The following is a 26,212-nucleotide window of genomic DNA, read 5'->3' on the forward strand; positions in this document are numbered from 1 at the left end:
TATCAGTATTTGTAGTGTCATGTGCAGATATATTTTGCGTTTTCTCTAAAATTTTTCTCATATTTAAAATATCTGATGCTGCCACAGGTTGTCTGTAAATATTTTTATGTATATCTTTATATCTTATAATTTTTGCTTTTTATATTCATGTTGTTTAATACATTTATTGATTAAGATCTTACATAGTTTTTAAACATGTCCCTAAAGCTGTAGCATAATGTGGTATTTCATATAATTCTGTATCTTCATTATATTTAGCAACTATATTTACTGCTTGTATAGCAATATCATAATATTTTGGATTAAATAGCATTTGTAATTCTTTCATTTTTGGTTCAATTGATTTCAATGCTTCTAAATAACGTTCAATAAGTCGTAACTGTTGCCGTGATCTCCTAAATGCTCCTATGAATTTCACAGATATAATTTCCATATAGTGTAATAAGTAAGTCGTATTTTATTAATTTATAAATGTTGTCATTTCGCATTATTGGAAGAATATCCTTTCTTAATTTAAGGCTTGCTCGATTATGAACAGATTGTGCAGCGCTTCGTCCTAATTTCAATATATTTCAAACTGTATCTTTTTTCTTAGCACAAACGCGATAATGATGCCTGAGATTAGTAATAGAATAATGTTCTCCACAATTGGAACACGGTAAAAAATGAAAACCACATTGTTTCTCTTTCTTAGTAGGTCTTCTTACAACAATCATAGAACCACTATTTAGATCTGCCTGCGTATTAAATTTGAAGTTACCTTTTTTTCTTATTTGACCTATTGCTTCCCTTCGCTCTCTAGATTTCTTTGGAAGTAATAGACATTTTTTTACTTCTTCTTCATTTCGGTGTTTCAACTCTAGATGCCGAGCAATTTTAGTTTGCATAGTATTGCAATAAACGCAAAAATTAGATTTTTTATCTCCTTTTGGTCCTCGAGACAATTCTACAAATAATTCATCATCTTTGCAGGTTCTTATTCCTTTTTCTAATAACAAACTGTTTTTTTCTGAACAATTCTTTGATCTTATTCCATCAGATTTATTTATCTTTGAATTATCGATTAAATCGTTAATTTCCCCATTTCTCGAGTTTTCAATGTCATTGGAGCTATTATTTGAACTCTGACTATAAATAGATGGTTCATAATCCGGATTTTCATTGTTATTAATTAAAATTTTATTTTTTTCAATATCTAAAATAATAAATGTTTATTTTCAAATATTCTATTTAAAAATATAGATATTATAAAATAGTTTTTTTATCAAATTATGAAAATGCTAACAATAAGTAAAAGATAATAGCTTAATAATTGATAAATCTTATTTATTAACAAATTTATAAATTAATAATTAGTCAATATTAATCTTAGAAAAATAATACAATAAGAGTAGGAATAGAAGGGTGGTTCTGACCCATGGGATCTCAGGGGGGGTGAGGGGCGGGGGGGGGGGGGGTATTTGGGGGAGGGGGGTATGACGTAACGGGGGGAGGGGGGTATGACGTCACGGGGGGAGGGGGGTATGACGTCACGGGGGAGGGGGGTATGACGTCACGGGGGGTATGACGTCACGGGGGGTATGACGTCACGGGGGGGGGTATGACGTCGCGGGGGGTATGACGTTGCGGGGGGAGGGCGGAGGGGCTTATCAGTGTAAACATTTTTATATAAACTCAGTTGTAACCTGATATAAACATTTTTATATAAACTCAGTTGTAACCTGATATAAACAAATCCCAGCCGCTTATCAGTACAAACTTTTATGTAAACAACATGCTAGTTGTAACCTGATATAAACAAATACCAGTCGATAACCGTTTATCGGTATGAGCATTTATGTAATCTCAGTTGTAATCTGATATAAACAATTACTTAAATCTTTCTAAGTAAAACTATATGCGAGCTGCAACCTGATATAAACAATTAGACCCTGCGGCTAAGGGTAGGTATAAACAATTTTTATCTATGGGTTTTTCTGTCACTTATCAGTATAAACATTTTTAAGTAAAATAATATGCGAGTTGCAACCTGATATAAACAATTAAAAATTTCTAAGAATATTTATTGCACGGAGCGCCGAATCGTCGGCAGCTGATAAATTTATTTGGTAGCTCTTGGAAGCTAAAAAAACAAATAACGTTAACCATATCCGGTAGCTGCTTGTTATAAACAAATTTTTTATCTCACGGAGCGCCGAACCGTCGGCAGCTTAAATTTCTAGATAATGAATCGGCAGTGAACGTGTTAAAAATTAGATATTTGTGGAGGGGATAAAAATTAGATATTTTGTAGAGGGGGATAAAAAAATGAGATATTTTGTAGAGGGGATAATGACATAAAAAGAGCTCTCGACAACGTTATTACATCAGTCAGTTAGTGGAATACGAACGGTAAAGCTTCATCTACGTTACCGCAGCAGTTGATTGGTGGAAGTCAGATTGTAAAGTGTCTGAAGAAAGAACCGTACGAGATGAACTATTACGTTCCGATCCAACAGAATGATGGGTGCGATAAATCGTAAGTATTTTTAATTAAAAAAAAATCTATATATTTAAATCCTATATATTTAAATCCTATATATTTTTTATATTTTTCTATAACTTGATATATTCTTTTTACAGAACATTATCGCAGCCACGCTATACTCCTCGCATCCTGGGAAGGCGATTTGCTTTAACCGTCACTGCCTACAAATATTTGGATATCGGAGTCAGTGTGGGACTTGAACCTTTTGTGGAGATGATTCTTGGTGACAACAAAGGCAATCAGATACCGCTGTCACGTGACGTATGGATAATAATGATCGAGAAACGCATGGATATTGAGCGACTCCTGCAGTCAACCACTGTTACATCGCTGTGGATTGATAATCTTCTTATAGAACTCGTCAAATTACATAACGGGAGTGTCGTAAAATTTACATTAAATAACAAAGCCTTGTATATGAAACCTTTGACCGTGCAATTTTTACTAAATCTTGAAGATGTCATCAATAATGTATACTTTAAATTGTCGCGGGATATGTTTGTAGTGAAAGAAAAATATAATCGATTTGTAAACTGCTTGCAGCGAAATAATATTAATAATAAGTGCGATGCTGTAAAGCTATTAGATGAAATATGTGTAAAAACTTCGCTCGTAGACTGCGAACTAATGGTTTATGCATCAGACAATATTGTATATGATGCTTTGAATAATAAATAAATATGTATTTCTATAAACGTTTTAGAATTATTTTTTTCTATCAATTATCCTAACTTAAAAAACTATTTTAATTAATAAAACGGAGAAGAGGAAATATAAACGGGGGTAATGGAAATATAAAAAATGCACAACACATAAAAAAAATTATTTTTTATTGCTAGACCACCAGTTAAACAGTTTAAATACATTTTGTAAAGCGCAGTTGTTAACATGATTTCGACAACGTAAGGTGTACGTAATGTCCAACTTATTTAGAGGTTTTATGTCTTCGTAATGCACTTCGATATTTTCGACATTAGCTTCCTCTTTCGCCTCGTCCAGGAGTAAGTCATGCAGCCATTCTCGTTTCTCACATCCCTTTACGTACACGACAATTTCATCATCGGTTGCAGTTGTACCCATCACTGCCTTGGTAATTAAATCTCTAGCCATGCTGTGCGGAATCAATCCATCCTCCCATGATATTCCGTGATGATTCACTTTCAACCACGCCACCTGACGTCTTTCTGCCTTGGTAAGGTATTCCCATGGATAGGTGGGTGTAAATATGTAGTGGGTGAGTTCAAATCCATCTTTGAGAGAGGCAAATTCCTTAACGATAAATTCTCCACCAACGATGAAACCTTGCAGGTCCACGAACGTTGGTACAGACATGACAGATGTCGTTGAGAATACTGTGATCCGTCTCGACGCGTTATAAATTTTTATATCATTCTGATATTGTTTTGGAGAAAAAGTGGCGCCGCACTTAGGTAATTTTGCGCACAACGTTGGTCAACGGGTTGTACTGAATCACACGATCGTGTATAATGAGACAGTACGCTGTAGTGTTCGCGGGTACATTTTCTCTGCATTCAAATTCTAAGCGTACGTCCACGGTTGCGCTCTTGATCGATTCGTTTTGTCGAGAGCAATCGATAATCACGAATGGACCATTATGTCGAAACGTGGTGACGGATTGATTCGGCTCGAGATAATCATATCCGTAATAGTTTTTACAGAAATGTGCATACGTCTCGTACAGAATCGACCATTTATTTTTATCGAAATCCAGATTCAGATCATCGTACGGATAACATTCCGAGTTTAAATAGAGTTTTGCGTTGATTAATTTGCAATGATCGAATCGGCTCATGTTTTCAGACATGATATTCTTCCGACCAGCCTGCAGAGCGAAAACGACGTATCGAGGCTTCTCAAGCTGAGTAGCGGTCTTGATGGCCCACGAATGTTTGGTTGTGCTTTGCAATAAAGGATACTGGTACAAATCCCAAGAGCGAAATGCCATGCTGAGGTATCGCCCGCTTTCCAGAGCACGCAGCATCGACAGTTTATTTATTTCGTTCAGTAACACGTGCGGCATTCGCCACTGAACTTTGAGTAATTCAATCTTTGGCTCCAATTCTGAACTTCCCATCAGACAATTGTTATCGTTACGCGCGCGTATTAAAATCAGCTCATGGCGAGCGTTGATCACCACGCGTCTGTAATCTTCACAAAATCCCAACAGCATGTTGAGCGGTACGCAAAAATTAAAGTATCCGTTCGGAGGATTCCACGGATCCCAGCCGGCGTTCCTCGCGATTACGCTTCTGGCGGCTGACATAGTTACATAGTTCTTGAGGGTGCTGGTTATTCCGACGTTTCTGTTTCGATCAATTTCCACACCGTCGAGCTCGTATCGAATCTCATCGAACATGAACGCGACGCAATTATTTGCCAATGTCACATCAGATCCCGCAACTGGTTTCTTTATTATAAGTTTTCCTTCAATGTATAGAAAACTTTCGTGCGGTAACGTGTAAAGATCCTGTTGTTGTATAGGAATTCTTATCTCATCATTGTATTCGAACGTCGTGTTGGCGAACGGATTGTACGTGTGAGTCTCGATCTTGACGATGCGATCGTCAAAGATCGGCTCGTCCTCGATATTTAAAATATCCGTCATTGTCGCACCGCAAATCCCAGAGATTGTAGATATTCAACGTTCGACGCGGTGAGCCTCTTTTCCTTGGAACAGTCGGATGATCGAATATTATCGAATGTCGTCGCAAAAGTATCGGATGACTGCTGTAACGTTGGTGTTTTCGTCGTAAAGATGTTTATTTTTCTGGCGCGTTCCGACGCGTGTAGTACGAGCATCTCACGTTCGCGTTATCGTTGCAGCTGTCGTCGCACATGCAATCTGACGGTAATTTCTTCTCCTCGAAAATCAAGCAATCGTCCGTTCTGGTCAACCACGCGTATCGTCAGATTCGTAACGCTCCGCACGATGATCGGCAGGTAAATGATCTGCGACGGTCTTTCCGAGATCTTATATCCAGGTGGAACGTTCGGTGAAAATTCATGTATCGCGTGCACGCTTTTGTCGTTGCTGTACGCGCCCGCGGTCACGTTACACTCTACGCGGATAATGTTTACGTTCATTATGTTGATTGACACGTCCGACTCATGCCATATTCGCGGTTCTAGTATACGCTTCGATGTGAATCCCAGGAGCGAGCCGATGTTGTTTGGTTTGCCAAAATTTATTTTGTGTGCGCATCTGATCTCGCATCTCATCGTATTATAGTTTGCGCGGATCGTAATCGGATCTTTATCTCCACCATTACTATCTTCAGCCGCGACGTCACGTCGCGGACGTATTTGCGAAATCTCACGTTTCAAAAACTCATTAATGGCATGCAACTCGTACGATCCCTCGGGAATCGTAATCTCCGCGTTGTCTTTGCCAAAGTAAAATTTATTGTTTGAAGCATTCACGTTCGGTATCGTGTTATATGTTTCAAAGATCGCTAAACCGAGCTCGTAATCGTCGTCGCTCAAATCTATAGCCGGAGAGTAGCTTGCCGCGAGAATGCTGCTCTTGCCGCTCAGCGTAAATGTCAGCGACATGTTTGAACGAATACTGAGATTAAACAGCGCAACGTCGGTCTTTAAATCGAGTGTAAAAATAGCAGACAAAGTTGTCCGCAATTCCTTTGATCGTAAGTTTGATACGACGTTCGATTGTACTCTATCTTTGTCACATCGTCCCCAAAATATCGTACGAGTTCTCTGGGTGGCCGCAGATTGCCGAAACTGTCGAAATACGCCATGTGATTTCTCCTCTTTGCGTACGCTACCCAGTGAGTACCGGGGCCCTCCGCATCGTCTAGATTTACGATACCGCTCTCGTTTTGACGCGCACCGCTCGTCGGTAGCGCGTTACGCATAAACACTCCTCTGAAATACGGGATGCACAATCGTTTTGCCAATTGATGTAGTTGCACGTTCGTCGTCACACCTGCGGGTATTTTTAACGCCTCTTTGACATATTTTTTCGTTTCGCTTTTACACCTTTTCCGTACTTGTACGGGGCGAGGTACAGCCCTCGTCCGCCTCTGTACGGGGCGAGATATACTCCGCGCCCTTCCATCGCGCGATTGTGACGTTGCAGCTCCTCGAGCTGACGTCGCGCAGCTTTGCTGTCGTTTACCACCTTTGTCACACCGGCCGCGCCGCCGATCAATGATCCGAGCGCGCCCAATATCGGTAAAATTGGTAACATGCCGCCTCGTCTCGCTGTCGGAAGTATACGTTTTTTTTTCGTTACCTTTTTTTTCTTCTTCATGCCCATACCTATCTTTGTCTTGGCTTTCATGGCTGCCCAGACGGCAGCGGCGGCTGCTCTTTCTCCGAGAGCCGAGTCTTTCGCGATTACGCGTGTTTGTGCTTTCGTGGCGAGTATCTCGTCCGCCACGTGTCTGTCGGCGAGCTCGTTGCTGCGAGAATACGCAATGTCGTGTTCGCGGCACGCCGCGTCCAGCGGATTTATACCCCTATCGCCTCTAGCTAATCGTTTTTCCAAGTGCGTTCCCGGTCCGCAAAATTGATAACCGGGGATATGTAGCTCGAATGGAAGCGCGTTTATCGCGCGATTCAAAAGATGACCGCAGCCGCTTTTTACCTTTGCGACAACTGGCATTCGGTACAATTCTTGATCAACGGCGCGGGTCCGTCGATGTGCGTTTGCTGCCACGGCTGATTATAATGCTCGTTGCAGCGACGATATTGTTGAACTTCGAAATCAACCTTTATATGTTCCGGAAGCTTGTCCCACACGTGTTCGATATAGTTGGCGCACTCGCGTAACAGAACGATCTTTGGTACGAATTGTAACTGTTCAGCGCTCAAATTTATAATATTGGAGGGATGTGATAGTATGAGATACATGTTTGCTACTGAGCGATGCGCGATTTTGCATGCCTATAAATAGTGGTTCCTGCGAGGTTTTTGTTTCCTAGTAATTCTTTTATTATTTGCTTTAAAAAACTGTGCGAGTACTATTATGAAAAAATAGTTTTCAAGCCATGAGTGAAACGTCACAGGGCTATAGTTTACTCGAGCATCGACGATAGGCTCAAGTGACATCTCCACAGCGTGGGGATGATAAGTACCAAAATCATAAACAGTAGCCTTCGAAGTCGGACTGACCGTCAGTTCAGTCTGAAGTTTTGCAAAGACACAATGGACTTTTACAATTCCGAAACAATGGCACTGGTTGTAAGTACTTCTTACCTATTTTTACATTATTTATATTAATTTATATCATTTAGATTAATTTATATTAATATTAATTCATTTTTGCAGTGCCTTTGCTGTGAGGAAGAGGTGCATATAGCACTTCCAAAAAGTTTCCCGGCTATAGGATATATATATATCCATAGCCGGCAGGCGGTGCGCACGGCTCATCGCCATCCAACAACTTTTCCCGCATTAGACCCGGCTGCATACATCGATTTGCCTGCAATCATTGTAAGTACCATTTTTTTATATTTCAACGTATATATTGCGTATTTTTAATAAATAATTAAATAATATACTTTGTGCTTGTTTTAGTGCATGTGTTCCGGCAACGTAATATTAAGAACCGAGATATCCATTCCGCAGCACGTAAACATTCAACAGCACCGATTGCGGGTGCAGTGCAGCCGCCGGATAGATCGAAAATATCATGACTGGATATGGGGGGATATTGAAGATGACAACGATTACAATTACGAAGATATTTTTGACTTACGATATTTATTCGGAATGGAGGTGGTGGAAAAGCAAAAAAACCCGGAAAACTGGGATTATAATGGTTACGCAAATTACGTTTTAGATCAAATAGAAAATACATTTTTTTTATAGAAATTAAAAAAAAATATATATATTTTTTATAGTTATATAGTACTTTTTATATTTTAGATTTTATATTATTTTAGATATATTTTATGATTATATTTAGATATAGTTATATGTAGTATTTAAAAAATGTATTATACAATTTCTTTTTTTAGTTTTATAATTATTTTATACAGTTTATAATTCTATTATTAATATTTTAAATATATATATATAATAGATATATCGCGTATCTTTTTTAATCACCCCTCAATCCTGCATGCTTTCCTCATCACACGACTGTCGATACATTATAATTCTATTATTAATATTTTAAATATATATATATATATATATAATAGATATATCGCGTATCTTTTTTTAATCACCCCTCAATCCTGCATGTTTTCTTCATCACACGACCGTCGATACATTCCTTTTCTCCATACACTGCGTTTACACACACTCGCGCACGCACACACGCACGCACACACACCTCTAGCACGCGACCGTCGATATGCGATGTCGCACCGTTGATGTCGATATTCTTTCTCTACACGCTGTGTTCACACATACGCACACATACTCACGCTTTCTCTAGCACGCGACCATCGATACGCTTCTTTCTCTACACGCTGTGTTCACACATACGCGCACATACTCATGCCTTCTCTAGCACGCATACACGTGTAACCGTCTTCTCTGTTACGTATACACATGCGTAAGTGCCTTTTTTAGCACACACACACACACACACACACACACACACACACACACACACACACACGTCTTTCTCTATCAAGCGCCTCTCTAGCACACACGACGCGCGCATACGTTTCTTTCTCCGTGCGCTGCATTCACAAACACACGCACACACCTCTATCACGCATGTGCAAACATACAAAGGCGTATTTCCATAGATCGTACACCGCACTCACACACCTATAAATAGGACGTTCGATTCCGATGTGTAATCAGATTCGGAAAACATGAGATTCGTGCGACAACCTTTGACGATTTGCGTAACGAATTACGACGATAAATTACAATCGATGGGAGACGGCGGGGTGAGGCGTAAGCATGGTGCGATGCTGCCGAATACTATACGCGCCATCATTTGCGGTCCGTCGAACTGCGGTAAAACCAACGTTCTGATAAATTTGTTGGAATGTCCACACGGTGTACATTTCGAGAACGTGTACGTGTACTCGAAATCGCTACAACAGCCGAAATATCGATATCTGGAGAATTTGTTGTCGTCGATGGACGAGATCGGTTACTTTACGTTCTCCAATAACAGTGACGTCATTCCACCGAGCGAGGCGCGTCCAAACTCGATTTTCGTCTTCGATGACGTTGCTTGCGATAAGCAGGATGTCGTGAGAGAATATTTTTCAATGGGTAGACACTCGAACGTCGACTGTTTTTATCTCTGTCAGTCGTACGCGAGAATACCTAAACATCTTATACGCGATAACGCCAACCTGCTGATCCTCTTTAAGCAGGACGGTACCAACTTGAAACATGTGTACAACGATCATGTAAACACCGACATGTCGTATGATGACTTTAGTGAATTATGTCGCGATTGTTGGCAGCGTGATTATGGATTTTTGATGATAGACAAGGACAGTGCACTTGCTAACGGGCGATACAGAAGAGGATTTAACGAGTTTGCAATACCGCGAAACAGTTAGTCGTTATTGATACCTTGTCGGGGTGAAACGTGCGATCAACACTCTCTGTTAACATGGCTGAAAACAAAGATATGCGTGAGCGCGAGAAAATCGCGAGAGAAATTGAAAAAACGAGCGAATCGATTCGAAAGAAACATCGTGCTCTAAAAACCGGCAGGATCGAAGAGGATATCGTGACTAAGAGACACTTTGAACCGTTGATCGAACCGCTGCAAAAGATTATTGACAATTCCGGCGTACGCGCGATAAAAGAGGAGCCGATCGGTAACGTTTCGTTCACCCGTAAACGTGAGAAGGAAGAGGGGGAAGAATATGCCAGTAAGAAAAAACGGTCGAACGTCTCGTTCGATATCTCTGCAACACCGCAAAAATCTAATCATTTACAAATTTCAAACGACGTACCAATGATAACCTCTACACCGCGTCCTACAACCGTACAACCGATAGAATCGCTTGAGAATGTTTTCGAAACGACGGATGACTCGCTTGCGACGATTGTTCGAAATCAATTACAGACGTCGCAAGGACGAAAAGCATTGCAAGCTCAATTTGGTCCGCTGAGTCAAAAATATGTCGTGACTGTCCTGAGCGGTAACCGAGAGAGCGATGTAGACATAGACAATATATACGGTGTTCGTCTTGAGAATAATGGAATGATGCTCGGTAATAAACATTTCGATGTGGACAACGAGGATAATATAATTATCGACAATGTACGTTACGCTGGTACACCTGGTCTTTACGAATTGATCTTCAAGAAAATCCCCGCCGATGACATCTACACAGATGATGATTTACAAAAGTACAAAAGCATATTGTTTGCTACAAACGTGCATAGACGCAATTACACCAAGGACAGTCAATTACGAAGCAACAGAGGATACAAGTACAAACACCTGATCGCACCGTTAATGTCGATCGAACCTACGCCGAAAACGAAGAAATCTGGAAAGGGATTACCTCACGCTATGACGTTAAATGATAACGCGATCGATTACGTGCACTGGGACAATCCCAATGAACTGGTAGATCGTCTGCGGTTACTCGAAGCATCGCGTCGAGCCGGTCACAACGCGCACGACAACGAGATTCTGTCCATCATCGAAGAACTTCGCGAAGCGGGTCTTATTATAAATTAATCTGCGTAATCGCGAAACGTGTCAGTCGATTGATCGATGTCACCCATATCGTATCAAGATTAAAAACAATGAGTAATAACGAACGGCGAAAAGACGGTTACGAACGTTTAACGAATAATTTTGAGCGGTTCCTGAATCAACAGCGGACGGTTCAGGAACGGTTGTCGGATAGCTATCGAACGGTGCAGGATCGCTATCAAACGACTCGGGAACGATTGTCGGACGGTTACCGAACGGTTGTAAATCAAGTCAGGAATAGTTACGAACGATTGTCTGATCGATCGGTAAGACCGGAAGACAAAGAACCACTGCTGAAAGACGATAGAAAGCAGTGATAAAAGATAATTCAAACGTGAAACGAACGCGAAAGAACGGGTACAGAACAGAAACCGAACAGAAAAAAAACAGTATCAGAACGGAAAAAGAACAGAAACGGAACATAATGGAACAGAAAAAAACAGGAATGGAACGGGTACAGAACGGAAACGGAACAGAAAAAAACAGGAACGGAACGGATACAGAACGGGTACGGAACAGAAAAAAACGGGAACAGAACAGGGAAAGAACAGAAACAGAACAGAAAAAACAGGAAAAGAACGGAAACGGAACAGAAAAAAACAGGAACGGAACGGATACAGAACGGGTACGGAACAGAAAAAAACGGGAACAGAACAGGGAAAGAACAGAAACAGAACAGAAAAAACAGGAAAAGAACGGAAACGGAACAGAAAAAAACAGGAACGGAACGGATACAGAACGGGTACGGAACAGAAAAAAACGGGAACAGAACAGGGAAAGAACAGAAACAGAACAGAAAAAACAGGAAAAGAACAGAAACGGAACAGAAACGGAACAGAAAAAAACAGGAACAGAACAGACAAAGAATGGAAACGGAATAGAAAAAACAGGAACGATCGGTATGCGATCCATGAAACCACCGAAATCCAATATTAGTTCCGAAAGGCGACGACTCGTCGAGGAACTGCATGCTCCGGCGAGAAGAAGTTTTCAACGAAGACACGTCATAGTTCGAGGCTACGACGATCTATGGCAGGCTGATATCGTCGAGATGATTCCGTACTCACGTTTCAACAAAGGCTACCACTACATACTCACCGTCATCGATGTGTTGAGCAAGCACGCGTGGGCCATTCCGCTCAAGAGCAAGGGTGGAAGCGATACAGCTGATGCTATCGTCGAGATAATTCGAGAGAGCGCAAGATGCCCGAAAAATTTACAGACTGATAAGGGAAAAGAGTTTTACAATGCCGATGTGCAGAAAATATTGAAAAAACATGATATCAATCATTATTCAACGTACTCGGTAATGAAGGCATCGGTCGTCGAACGGTTTAACCGTACGCTGAAAAACGACATGTGGAAGAAGTTTACACTCAACGGTAATTACAAGTGGATTGACCTGTTACCGGATCTCGTGTCAAATTACAACTCTCGGAAACACCGAACTATCGGTATGCGACCCGTCGACGTAACCCCTGCTGTGGCTGAAAGACTCTTGAATACGGTGTACAGTTCGATAAAGATTGCTGGTCGAGCGAAATTTAAAGTTGGTGATTCTGTACGCGTGAGCAAATTTAAGACAGTCTTTGAAAAGGGTTACACACCGAATTGGACAACCGAGGTGTTTAAAATTATTAAAGTACAGCATACCAATCCCGTAACTTATTTACTAGAGGATTATCGCGGAACATCTATAGTTGGAGCGTTCTACGAGCACGAGTTGCATCGTGCGACTCACCCGGACGTGTATCTCGTGGAGAAAGTATTGCGCAGGAAGGGTGACAAGGTTTACGTCAAGTGGTTGGGATTCGATGGATCACATAATTCGTGGATTCACAAAGACAATGTCATATAAGAATATTTTCTTTATTATAATCATATAAAAGTGTAATGTAAATTTATAAAAATAAAAATACAGTTTTTTTTTAATAATAAGTATATACGAGACTTCTTTATTACCTATCCATCCATTGATCATCCTTAATACATTTTCTTATTAATACGTATTATAAAATGTATAATGTAAAACTATAAAATGTAATCAACTTTAATTATTCTTAGTATTAATTTTTTTAATAGAAAATTAACATAAAAAATGCGTACTATAAAATACAAATTACAATAGTATAAAAAAAAGTTCATAAAAAATACATAAAATGTAATATATGTGTATAATATAAAATACATGAAGCGCTAAATGTAAAATTATAAAATAAGTGTAAAATGTAAAAAATAATAAATATAAACTATAAAATATATGAAACGCTAGATGTAAAATTAATAAATATATGTAAAATATAAAATACATGGTAAATTAAAAGTACATCATGCGCAAAAGATAAAATATATACAACTATATATTATAAGGGTATCCGATAATGTCCCCACGGTAACGTTTCGATTGAATCGGGTACGAGATATCTCTTGTCGTCGTACGGACTTAGAGCAATTTTCGTTTCGGCTACCGTGTATACTTCGTGTAACTTGGATCGTATACACGACTGGCAACGCGTCATCTCGATCTCATCTCTCAAACAGCGGGTGTAATCTTCGAACGTTATGGCTCGCGCTATTACGTTATTCTTTACACCTTTTGCTTTTTTGGTGTCTTTTTTCCCGTCCACCTTCAACGCGTACATTTTTGCTCTAAGTCCGACAAACTCGGTCATTATCGCACCATTGTTTTCGTCTTTCATTAGACCCGGTATTTTTTTATTTTTAAGAGGCATACCGTACACGTTGTCGACCGGATAATCGCTCGTGTCGAACCTAGCGATATCACGTTTCATCGTCTCATAAACATCATCGCACTCGACATGGTATACGAGACTGTCGGTGTCAGTGTACATGACTTTACATTTGTCGCGATAAAGAGGTAGCATGTACTCGTGATGAAATTCGTACAGACACGTCTTAGAAATATCTAAAATGCACATGCCTACGTAAATCGGTTTATTGAATTTTATCTTGAGTTTTTTTAGTTCAACGGCAATAAGATTCTCTGAAAAAATGCTACGACTATGAAAATTCGGTTTCGCGATCATTGCCTCTACACCATACCGACCTTTCCATTTCGTCAATAATTTAACGTCAACGTGATTACGCACATTCTCCATGGTTTTCCCGAATACCGCGTTATTCATTAATTTATACAAGTTTTTTTCAAAATCATTTTTGGCGCGAGTTCGGAATTGCGTGTTTAATTCTATGTATTTACATAGCCATGGAGATTGCGCGAATTTTAATACGCGGTGTATCTTCGCGATACAAAGACCGTGACGCGTACACTGCTGTAGGTTTCGGTAATGTATGATGTAACGCTTTTTATCGTAGAGCGTGGCGAGAAGTTTACATTCTCGCTTGCCGGGCGGTTTATCGCGCGTCGGGCAGAAAGGTAGGTCAGTGTGCCGATCGTGAAGGTCTCGAGGATACTCGAGATCGACCTCGAGAATGTATCCCGTGGGTGAATCCGGAGCGATAGCGTTCACGTCGAAATTTGAAACGTCTTCGACCCATTGAAATTCAGTGTAGGGTAACGGCTGACACATCGCCCAGCCGTACAAATTATTAATGTCAAAGTACATAAGGTACGACGATGGTTTCGATGGGTCGTACGTCTGCATATGTTTGTTGTTAGCCTGTGCGTATCTGCCTGAACATTGACTCAGACCACCGCGTATACCGCGTTCGATAAACATTATCATGTCTATGTCCGTAAGCAATTCAAAAGTAATATCGGTATATTTTAACATAGCGTCCCACGTGTATCCGGGGAGAGTGTAATAATGCGCGGGATCGAGACCGTAACTTTCTAAACATTTATCGCGGAAATTTTCAAAAATGTCAGCTAACAACAAGACATCCGTTTTCAGATATAGATCGCTATATTCACCCAACGTTCGAATTGAGAACCGATGCCAGACGTTGACGGCGTGTGCGTAATCGCTCTCGGATACTGTATTGGAGGTCAGAGAACTATAAAAGGATTCGAGTGGTGGTAAACATGTGTCTTCCAATTTTTCGACGCGGTCAATGTACTCGTATGGAAATACGCCTTTCCGTGTCAATAAATCAAATTCTGCGTCGGATAAGTGTAAAAATTCGGAACGTACAATTTTTAAATTTTCTTTATCCAGAAATGATGCTAATTTCTCAAGACTAGCATTTAAAAATTTATATGAATCTATAAATCTTAACTTTATGTGATTATGTGCGTCTAATTTATCGGCGGTACTTATGACATGCTTTGTAAAAGAAATATACTTTTCTTTCGTGATGGGTAATAAATCAATTTTTCCTTTGAACGCTGTGGCTATTTCCTTGATAATAAAATGAGAATCGTATCCGGATAAATTATGGAAGACTACCGGTATGTATAGCACATTTTGATAATAGAGGTTGCAAAGCAAATGCGCGGGACCGCGGTAACGACCGGTCAGATGGCAATGATCGCGCACCCGCTTATCATCCGGCGCAAACGGTTTTTCGCAAATATGGCAATGTGTCGCGCTACGGTATGCCTCTAATTGTTCTTTCGATAACATCCCCATGGGGACATTGGCGCATAAACGAATCTTAACGTTATGTGCTAAATCTTCAAGTTGCTTAGCGAACCACAACACGCAATCGGGATCGCGACGAAACCGATACACGGATAACGTATCGTCGTACGAACATCGCACATAATACGCTATGCTATATACCTCGTGTTGTTGGTAGGCGTATGTCGTCGACTCCGTGTCAGGTTGCATCTTCCGCAGCACACATTCGAGATCGGCGTATACGACGAAGGGCACTCGTTCCTTGTTGTGTATGTTACGGAAGCTCAGCCACTTATCCTTTTCATCTGGTAGTTCGACAGCACAGTCATTCAACTTTTGGCAGTCCACATTGTGCGATTGTAACTTTTCATCGGAACTGAAGTAATGTAGGCATCTGCAAATAACAAAGGAAAAAAATATTTTTTTTTTTTACTGTTATTTGAAACAATTTATAAACACATTCATTAAGAATTATTACTCACCGATCGCAAATGTATTTCTTGCATACATGTTTGCTCAATTGCGATCCCACCAGGCGGGACAGATTTTTGATCCATGTGAAGTGACCCACGTTGTTATCCCCCGGATCTTGCACGTACAAAAGATTGACATGCTTCTCCCTCTTGTTATCCGTGAGCCGTAGTGGAAAAATTTTATCCTCTTCGATCCCGTACACGTTGACCGACACATCGTTGAGTCTCTCAAATTTCCCAATGTCTTTTAATATAACGGGAAACTTGATGTCGTCGAACTTTAAGACTGTCGTATAATGAGGGTACAATGACATTCTATCACTATGTTTCTTTGTAGGATATAGAGCGGCGATCACTGACCATGCAAAGCACGCATTGTCCTTCGATTTAATGTTCACAACTGCTTTTTTCAACATTATTTCTCGCGGCAATGTTACGTAACATCCCGCGTGTAGAGGATTATATTTGTTCACGTTGACAGTTAAATTGAGAATTCGTGAAAGCGCCCACCCGCTATCGCGTTCTTGAAACTCTTCAAGTGACGCTAACGTGGGCTCGATGACACACCGCTCGTACCATTGGTCTAAATCCAACGTTTGAAAGAGTTCACAATTTTTTGTGGTGATACTCTTATTAGCGCTTTTTTCACCAGTCACAAATACACCGTTGAACGCGGTGTTTACTTTTACACAGTTGTGTTTTTGTAGAGCGCCCCGCACACGCTCGAGCACTATACCCCCGGCGTCTTCGAGAAATTGTCGCGGCTCGATATAGTTAGTATTGATAACCGCACCGGTCAGCACGCGATTCTCAAACGCGGTATCTATCTCGCGCCACACGAGTCTTTCCGCGTTATCACTCGCGTAATCACCGCCGACGTGCACGAAACGTCTTTGTAATCTTGTCTTTTCACCCTCGAGTCGCGCGATTCTCGCCACCAACGATTGTTTATATCCGACGGCGAGCCGAGGACGCTTGACGCGGCTATGTTCCTCGAGCCGTTGTACACACTCATCACATCGCTGCAACCACGTAAAACACTCGCCCAAAGTAACGACTCTGTTCGCTTGCTCCAAGAGCTCGCGTTCCTCTAAATCGAATTGTTCCATGTTTTAGCGTCTTTTCGCACTTTTTAAATCACGTTACATTCTTCAACGGAGCATTTGCACGTGACACGTCTACATGATTTGCAGCGTCGCACCGAATCTTGCACTTCATAGTGCATTTTTTTGCATTCTTTTTCATGCAGAATGTAAACAGAGGTTCTCATCATGATCCCAAAATGATCATTATTCTCATTGTCTTTATAAGCATAACGATTGCATGCATTAAAAAAATCATCATACGTGCGCAGCATATTGGTTATTTTAGGATTTTTTAAGAACACTTTAACCATATTATTTATCAACAATTTGATACACCTTCCAATACCAGCAGGAATTTTAATGTACATAGTATCGTATTCACGTAGCATCTTTTTAGCGATTTCATCATTCGGACACTGATTCAATGCCATGGTATATATTTCCTGTCTCACGTGATAAGGCCAGGGATAAATAGATTCATTCTTTATATACACTCTATGTATCGCAACGCGTTCAAGCGTTCCACGTATACCAAGTTCTCGATCGCGTATAAATTGCACTGGTGATATTCGTTTATTGTTAAGAACATATTTGATATCTTCAATGTCCTCCTGATCCATGTTGTACGGTTATGTATTTAAAGTCTTTACAAGCCGCACACTGGGCACATGTTGCGCGGAATTATCACGTACATGGATTGACGGCAATTCGAGCAAGCCCTATGATCCAAATTTTCTAGCCGATCCGTTTGATGCTCCCTAACAGCACTCATGCCTTTTCTAATGTCCCACATGTCAATCATACACTCGGCACAGAGAGCTAGAGCACCACCCGTAGAATAAAAGAAAAATAATGCGCAATGTTCGGAACGCTCGTTCAAGTTAAGAAAATCTTCGTGTGAAACACATTTTTCCACGCGATCGACAACATCAATGGAATAGCTCGTAGAATCACTAGCATCGGATACTAAGCTGTCTTCATCATCCTCGTAGGAATTTTCGAAATCATCAACTACCATGTCTTCATCGTTGGAGTTTTCGTAATCACTGCCTGCAATATCAATATCTTCTTTATCGTCCGCGATATTCACAATTTCTATATCGTCCGCGATATTCACAATTTCTATATCGTCCGCGATATTCACAATTTCTATATCGTCCGCGATATCCACAATTTCTGTATCGTCCGCGATATCTATAATTTCTGTATCGTCCGCGATATCTATAATTTCCACTTTATTTAACTGATTAGCCATTCTTCAAGTTATAAATTTCACGATACTTAGAAATTAATTCACAAGACTTTGATTCGTTCAGGTTGAAGACTTCACGCTTACTGTGGCACCGTGCTCTTCCAGACCAATTATATTTCACCCTTAGCCCTTTGTCTCATACATTTGTTTATAGTTATGCATAAATAGCCGCTTAGAGCTGTCGGGTGATAAATGTCGATCAAATGTTTAAATACTTTAGCTACCGGTGCTCACTGCCGATTCATTATCTAGAAATTTAAGCTGCCGACGGTTCGGCGCTCCGTGAGATAAAAAATTTGTTTATAACAAGCAGCTACCGGATATGGTTAACGTTATTTGTTTTTTTAGCTTCCAAGAGCTACCAAATAAATTTATCAGCTGCCGACGATTCGGCGCTCCGTGCAATAAATATTCTTAGAAATTTTTAATTGTTTATATCAGGTTGCAACTCGCATATTATTTTACTTAAAAATGTTTATACTGATAAGTGACAGAAAAACCCATAGATAAAAATTGTTTATACCTACCCTTAGCCGCAGGGTCTAATTGTTTATATCAGGTTGCAGCTCGCATATAGTTTTACTTAGAAAGATTTAAGTAATTGTTTATATCAGATTACAACTGAGATTACATAAATGCTCATACCGATAAACGGTTATCGACTGGTATTTGTTTATATCAGGTTACAACTAGCATGTTGTTTACATAAAAGTTTGTACTGATAAGCGGCTGGGATTTGTTTATATCAGGTTACAACTGAGTTTATATAAAAATGTTTATATCAGGTTACAACTGAGTTTATATAAAAATGTTTACACTGATAAGCCCCTCCGCCCTCCCCCCGCAACGTCATACCCCCCGCGACGTCATACCCTCCCCCCCCGTGACGTCATACCCCCCTCCCCCGTGACGTCATACCCCCCTCCCCCGTGACGTCATACCCCCCTCCCCGTGACGTCATACCCCCCTCCCCCCGTTACGTCATACCCCCTCCCCCAAATACCCCCCCGCCCCTCACCCCCCCTGAGATCCCATGGGTCAGAACCACCCTTCTATTCCTACTAATAAGAATTAACAGATAAAAAATATTATTATTTACAATTTGATGATATAAAAATAGCATATTTATAAAAATTCTAAGTTCTAAGAATTATTTTACACATAAGCTTATTAAGATACGTATCCAAGTTTAATATTATTAATTTTTATAATTCATTTTTACAAACATAAAATAATAATACTTTTGCTAGTAAAATTAATACCGAACATAATTAATTACTTTGAAATGTATAAATAAAATATTATATACATGTATTTAGTCATATGTATTTATTGTATATATTCATACCTGTATGTTGCGAGGTATTTGCAATTTGTGGGTTGTAACATAATTTATCATTGTTATTTACTCTAGATAAATTATTACATTCCATTAAGTCACAACATGTTATCAAAGTATTATCCAATTCAATATTTTCACAGACAGATGTAGACAGACATTTATTTTTAGCTAGTATTTCGTGAGTTATTTTTTTACTATTATTAATTAAACTTGTATTAAAATGTAGCGAATCTTCTGCGTCTATTACATTTATATCAGAAAGTTTTAAAGACTTATCTGAAATGGATTTATTGCATGAATCTGTTAGGTCCATTCTCTTTGGTAAAATAGTTATATTTATTTTGCATTCCTTATTTTCTATAATTCGAGGATAGTGTCTAGAAGATTTAGTATTATTTAATCCATAAGTTTTATCTACACTTCCCAAATTTTCATTATTAATTACAATATTATTCTGTAATTCATCTTTGTAATGAAAATCAGATTGCACATTCAAATCTAAATATGAGTTTACTATATTTGAATCTTCATATTGATTATGGTATTGATTTATCATTTCTGTATTTGAAACAAATTCGTCATTATTTATTATATTAAACTGCTCGTTATCTGAAAATAATTGAAAAATGTTTAATGCATCATTTTATTGAAAGATTTATTACTAAGATTTTAAAAAGTTAATATCTAAAGCATGTAAAAGTTAAAAATATACATTTTGTATGATGCATATAAACACTTTTATAAGTATAGTATAATTAATTTCTCTCTCTCTCTCTCTCTCTCTCTCTCTCTCTCTCTCTCTCTCTCTCTCTCTCTCTCTCTCTCTCTCTCTCTCTCTGTTTCGTATATAACATATATATCTCTCATTTTAAGCATCATTTTAAAATACATAGAAATATTTTATAATTTAATTAGTTTTGTAATGCCATATTTTGTGTGTTAATAAAAATCTTGATTTATAATTATTAATATTTCAGTCAATATTCAATGTATAGCGATACATATAAAATTGATGTTTGTATATAGCGATACATATAAAATTGATCTTTTATAATTAGTGATATTATCTTGTATTACTGAACTATTTATATTTGAAAAAATTATTTAATATTTTTAACGTATGTAAATGCTAAAAATATATACTTCTAAAATATATATGAATCCTTTATGAATAATATATCTAAGTTCTATTTCATATGGTATAACTATTATTTATGTTATACATTATATAAAGTACACACATATATATTTTTAGCATTTACATGTTTCCAAAATATTAAATAAATTGTTTAAATAATTTAATAATACAAGATAATGTCATTTATTATAAAAATTAGTATACGATGATCAATTTGACATGTGTCGCTATACATTGAATACTGACTAAATGAAAATAGACATTAATAAATAATAAATATAAATTAAGATTTGTATTATCACACAAAATATGGCATTATAAAACTTGTTAAATCACCAGGAAGTTCTATGTATTTTACAATTATGCTTAAAATAAGAAAAATATATATGTATACTGTCTTATTTTAAGCATAATCTTATACATAAAACTTTCTGATGATTTAGGTAATTTTTTAATGCCATATTTTGTGTGATAATAAGAATCTTGTTTTACAATTATTATTAATATACAGTTTCAGTCAATACTCAATGTACAGTGATACGTATCAAACTGATTATTGTATATTGATTTCTTACAAGTAATATTATTTTGTATTAATAAACTGTATCTAAAAAATTTATTTTTTAATATGTCATAAGCAATACATACCAAATTGATTATCGTATATTGATTTTTTATTAGTAGTATTATTCTTATCTTGTATTACTTGTATTACTGAACTGTCTATATTTAAAAAATCAAATTTTTTAGTATTCTTACATTCACTTTCACTATTTGAATACTGAGAACTGATTATTTTAGCGTTGCGCTTTAATGCAATTGTTGTCGATTGAGAATTTATATTTTCTTTATCTGAAAAACACAAGATTAATTATTTTAGTTAAGAATAATTATTTTTGTTACAGAAATATTTACTTTTATTACAAAAATGTTTATTTTTATTGCACAAATGTTTACTTTTATTGCAAAAATGTTTCATTTCCTTTGTTATTAAAAAGTTTATTTTATTAACAGATGTTAAAAGAAATTTTTTTAAAATATTTGCGTTTACTTTAGAAAACATAATTTTAGTTTTTATAATTCACATGTTATGAAATAATATATTTTAATTAATATATAAATTATAAGACTGAAGAAATAAAATGAAAAGTACAAAATAAAGATTACTAAAGAAAGGAAATTAAAGAAAATTAAATAAGATTAATTCCTATACTACATACATAGAATAATCAGTTAAAATTTTATAAAACAAAACTAAGCGAATATTACTTATGATTATAATATTGATATATAATATACATATGTATAAGTCAATGTATACAATTATAATGAAGTTACATTTATGATAATTAAGACATTATGTACCTTGTACGTATTATTATGGTGATAATACCGAATAAATTAAAATATGGTATATTACATAGTTAATTATAAATTTATTTCTTGTTATTAAATTTCATAACATTAATTTTACAATTAAAAATACTGCGTTTATATAATGGTTTTGTTAATATGCATTTTCTATTGATAATATAAATTAGACTTAGATTAATAGACAAAGGCTCAAACGATGTTAAGTATTAAAAAATGTATCGCTTAAAAATTCATTTTTCCGATCAAAATTATAAAAAATTTATTAATTTTTCAAATATAGTCGGTAATATCACCTGACCGCTATTTTTATAACACAAGCTATTATTATTTTATTGTATTTGAAAGAACATTCAATACTTACCACTTATGGCGAGAACTTTAGCACGTGCTTTAGTGGTTATATTACGTTTATTATCACGCCACTTCACAGACGCAATGGAATTAATTTCTCTACTATTTCGCGGCAACACCAATAAATCAATCACATCTTTGTAGGCACTATCCAACCACCATATAAGTGCGTATTTCTTTGGTTTTGGCATTGTGTTTCGTCACCAAACGTTTTTTTTTTTCAAAAAATAGAGCTCTTTGCGTGTCGCAAAATCGCAAAATCAAATATTCAGTATTTATAGGAGGACGTGTGATAACGCGATGCACGCCGTCGCAATGTGGCGTGAATTAGTCTTAGGTAGGGTTGCTAGATTAAAAATCAGAAAAGCCGAACACAGCTGTTAATTTAGCCGGACATTTTAGCCTAAAACCCGAACAGTATTTTTTTACTTTAAAAAACAGCATTTATTACGTTTGTTTGATATGAAGTGCTTGCACGCGCGCGCACGCGCGCGCACACACACACACACACACACACACACACACACACACACACACACACACACACACACACACACACACGTTTAATACTACATATAAAAAAAATAAAACATCAGTTTTTTCATACATGAAATAGGTTAAATTATTATCAAATTAAAAATTAATATTTGGCACATTAAAAGCACATAAAAATAAAAAACAAATTCTGTCATTTTCTATATAAAAAAAACGATGTAACTCTGTTTTATTACAAAAATAAAATTTATCTTCTTATTATAATAAATGACAATTATAATTATAAAATTTCAAAAATTAGTTTTTGTACTAAAATCAAATTTTTCATAAGAGACACAAATCCTAATTTTTTACATAATAAAATAACATTGTATTTATTAAACTAAATAAAAAATTATTACTATAAATAAAACTAATAGGTAATAAACATTTGGCATAATATCACATAAAAAATAAAAACAGTACTCAATAACAACTAAACTCAGTCTTAATCTGTCTCATTCCTATTGCTAATAGATTTCAGGTACTTAGCACTTGAGCTTACTTTATTAAGTACGTCATTTTCCTTAGAAATTATTTTGTAAAATTCTTGACATGTTAATTTCATATTGCACTGTAGGTACATCATATTAGTTATTGTACTTATTTCTAATTTATTCCGTTCTTTTGACCATTGAGTGTTTATCAAAGAGAACACTCTTTCGATGTTTGCATTATGGCCTGGAATAGCAAAATAATATTCCGCTAATATTAATAGTTCAGAATAATATTTTGCATTGTTTAAAGAATTAAAATACGCGGACCATTTCTCATGTGCCAATAAATTTTTAAAATTAGAGTCATCCTTTTTTTGTTGTATAAAATTTTTAAAGTTTTGGAACTGATTAAAACATTTATTATCATCCAACTTCACATTTTTCCTTGTCAAATTTTCGATGGTATCTGCTACTTCCTTCCAGGTTGGTTCTTCGGTCAAAGTCATCCACTGAAAGTGTTTTAATTCCGTGCTGAGATGGAAGGTCCAGCTTTGTATATATTCTCTTGCGATTTTGTACATATTTTCCATATTTTCTTTAAAGTTATTCACACGATCTCGCTGGATCTCTTCCAATTTGCGTAAAGTACCGAGAACTTTTAATGGGCAAAATTTTTGTTCTAACCTTTTATTTAGGTTTTTCACTATTTGTGAGCATTGTTCCATTACTTCATTTACAGAAATATCCTTTTTTTCAATGTGTTTTATTCTGCTTTGGTATATAGACAGGAATGAGTGCGAAATCCATAAATAGCATTCGTTTAGTTCGTCTTCAAAAAACATTTGCAATGTTCTAGGTGCACTTGTTAAAGACAAAAAGTAGGCCTTTAATGGTTCAAACATTTGTAGAATTCTTTCTATGGCGGGATAAAGTGACAGCCATCTTGTCTTTGAATGGTAGAGCATTTGTTTAAAATGAACTTCTAATTGGTCACATACATCTTTCAGAGCCTCTGTTCGTACTGTAAAGGTGGCAAAGTGATTGTGGAGTTGCATCACTATACTTTCTAACGAGATGGGCATCGAATCTATAGCATGATGTACTGAATTGCTGAAAATGTGCGCAATACAACCAACTCCGATAATATTGTCATTTTTGGTAATTGATTTTAATTTACTGTAGACGTTGTTGACACTAGTTCGATCTTTACTTCCAAAATTTGTAGCTGTATTATCAGCCGCAAAAGCAATCAATTTGTTTAACAAATTTTTCTCAGTTAAAATATTGTGGACGTAAGTCGATATTGTATCCGAAGTCTCATTAGGTAGTGCCTTTATGCTCAGTAAATGAACTTGGATTCCTCTCTTTTCGGGGTTAAAATTGAATTAACAAAGGAAACATTTTTATAACACCATGATTGCTGGCATCTGTTGCTGCGCTTATGTATCTAATTTTCGACACATCATTTAGAACATTTTGAAGAACATAAGGGCCTAAAACATTTTTTTAAATGGCTTCGGCTTTTGTGCGGCCACAGGACACATCTTTGGCAACTTGTGAATCCGAGTAGATACACTTACAAAGTGGAATTGTACAATCTAATGAATTAAAAGACTGATCGTGTCGGATGGTATGATACACTAAAGTAGCCTCTGCAGCTTGAACACTACGATAATGGCTCTTGTTCACATTAGTTTGTAGAAAACTATCCATTTTCGATGTTGAAGCTATGTCTTGGATCTTTTTCTTATGTTTTTCAGTTTGTAAATGCTTAATTAAATCAGCTTTTCCCTTATTAGCTATGAAAATGACTAAATTACACACCTCGCATTTTGCTTCCCACGATTCCTTCCCCGGTTTAAGCATTTTGTATTGTTGTTTTAAACTGTCTGAAAATATACATTTTCTTTTCGACATTGTGAGATCTGGAAGCAATTAATTGTCTGTAAGAATGGTTTAAAGCTAAAAATTTTAGAAATATAAGTTAAAAATAATTCGTGGATCGTAAAAAATATAACTTCGCTGAAAATGTAATTACACTTTACTAATAAAATGAATTCGTACCTATTATATATTATTAGATGAAACTAAAATTATTAATCAGCTTATCAAATGTGTCCACCGTTTATTTAATAAATGTAAAGAGCGTTCATAAGTGCACAATGATAACAACACGTTGCACGGTGCACTGCTTGCGCTGTGTACGTGACTTGACTGGTCTGGACAGGACTGAGCGGAGCGAGGAAAGGAGGCGATGGCGAGTGGCGGGACTGGCGCGGCGCAATTTGATTGTCGCTTGCCTTAGTCGCTTGCTTTTCGTTTGTTTTGTAAGAAAAAGTGCTATATTTTTATTATGTGCAAATTTGTTAGACAAAAGCCTAACAAATCCGGACAGGCCGGACAAGTATAATTTTAGCCGGACTCAACTGTAAAACATGTCCGGCTAAAGCCGGACGTCTGGCAACCCTAGTTTTA

General features: G+C 37.1%; 3 protein-coding genes across 3 annotated transcripts; 2 read left to right on the forward strand and 1 right to left on the reverse strand.

The window, feature by feature from the left end:
• The first annotated feature begins 2,342 nt into the window (after nucleotides 1-2,342).
• LOC118647329 lies at nucleotides 2,343-3,222 on the forward strand. Its single transcript, XM_036292030.1, has 2 exons — nucleotides 2,343-2,518; nucleotides 2,623-3,222. The coding sequence occupies exons 1-2, from the start codon at nucleotides 2,472-2,474 to the stop codon at nucleotides 3,203-3,205; spliced, it is 630 nt and encodes a 209-aa protein (XP_036147923.1). The 5' UTR covers nucleotides 2,343-2,471; the 3' UTR covers nucleotides 3,206-3,222.
• Nucleotides 3,223-3,953: 731 nt separating this feature from the next.
• On the reverse strand, nucleotides 3,954-5,153 carry LOC118646894. Its single transcript, XM_036290798.1, has one exon. The coding sequence runs from the start codon at nucleotides 5,151-5,153 to the stop codon at nucleotides 3,954-3,956; it is 1,200 nt and encodes a 399-aa protein (XP_036146691.1).
• A 6,462-nt stretch (nucleotides 5,154-11,615) lies between these two features.
• LOC118647319 lies at nucleotides 11,616-13,288 on the forward strand. Its single transcript, XM_036291980.1, has one exon. The coding sequence runs from the start codon at nucleotides 11,632-11,634 to the stop codon at nucleotides 13,063-13,065; it is 1,434 nt and encodes a 477-aa protein (XP_036147873.1). The 5' UTR covers nucleotides 11,616-11,631; the 3' UTR covers nucleotides 13,066-13,288.
• The last annotated feature ends 12,924 nt before the right edge of the window (nucleotides 13,289-26,212 follow it).

The sequence above is a fragment of the Monomorium pharaonis genome, chromosome 1 (genome assembly GCF_013373865.1).
Source record: "Monomorium pharaonis isolate MP-MQ-018 chromosome 1, ASM1337386v2, whole genome shotgun sequence".
NCBI classification, from domain to species: Eukaryota; Metazoa; Arthropoda; class Insecta; order Hymenoptera; family Formicidae; genus Monomorium; species Monomorium pharaonis.

Excerpts from the sequence above, each read along its gene's own strand:
- LOC118647329 (XM_036292030.1), top strand. The coding sequence starts at position 2,472 with ATGAACTATTACGTTCCGATCCAACAGAATGATGGGTGCGATAAATC. Across the intron at positions 2,519-2,622 it reads AATGATGGGTGCGATAAATC|AACATTATCGCAGCCACGCT; the intron begins GTAAGTATTTTT and ends TTCTTTTTACAG.
- LOC118646894 (XM_036290798.1), bottom strand. The coding sequence starts at position 5,153 with ATGACGGATATTTTAAATATCGAGGACGAGCCGATCTTTGACGATCGC.
- LOC118647319 (XM_036291980.1), top strand. The coding sequence starts at position 11,632 with ATGGAACAGAAAAAAACAGGAATGGAACGGGTACAGAACGGAAACGGA.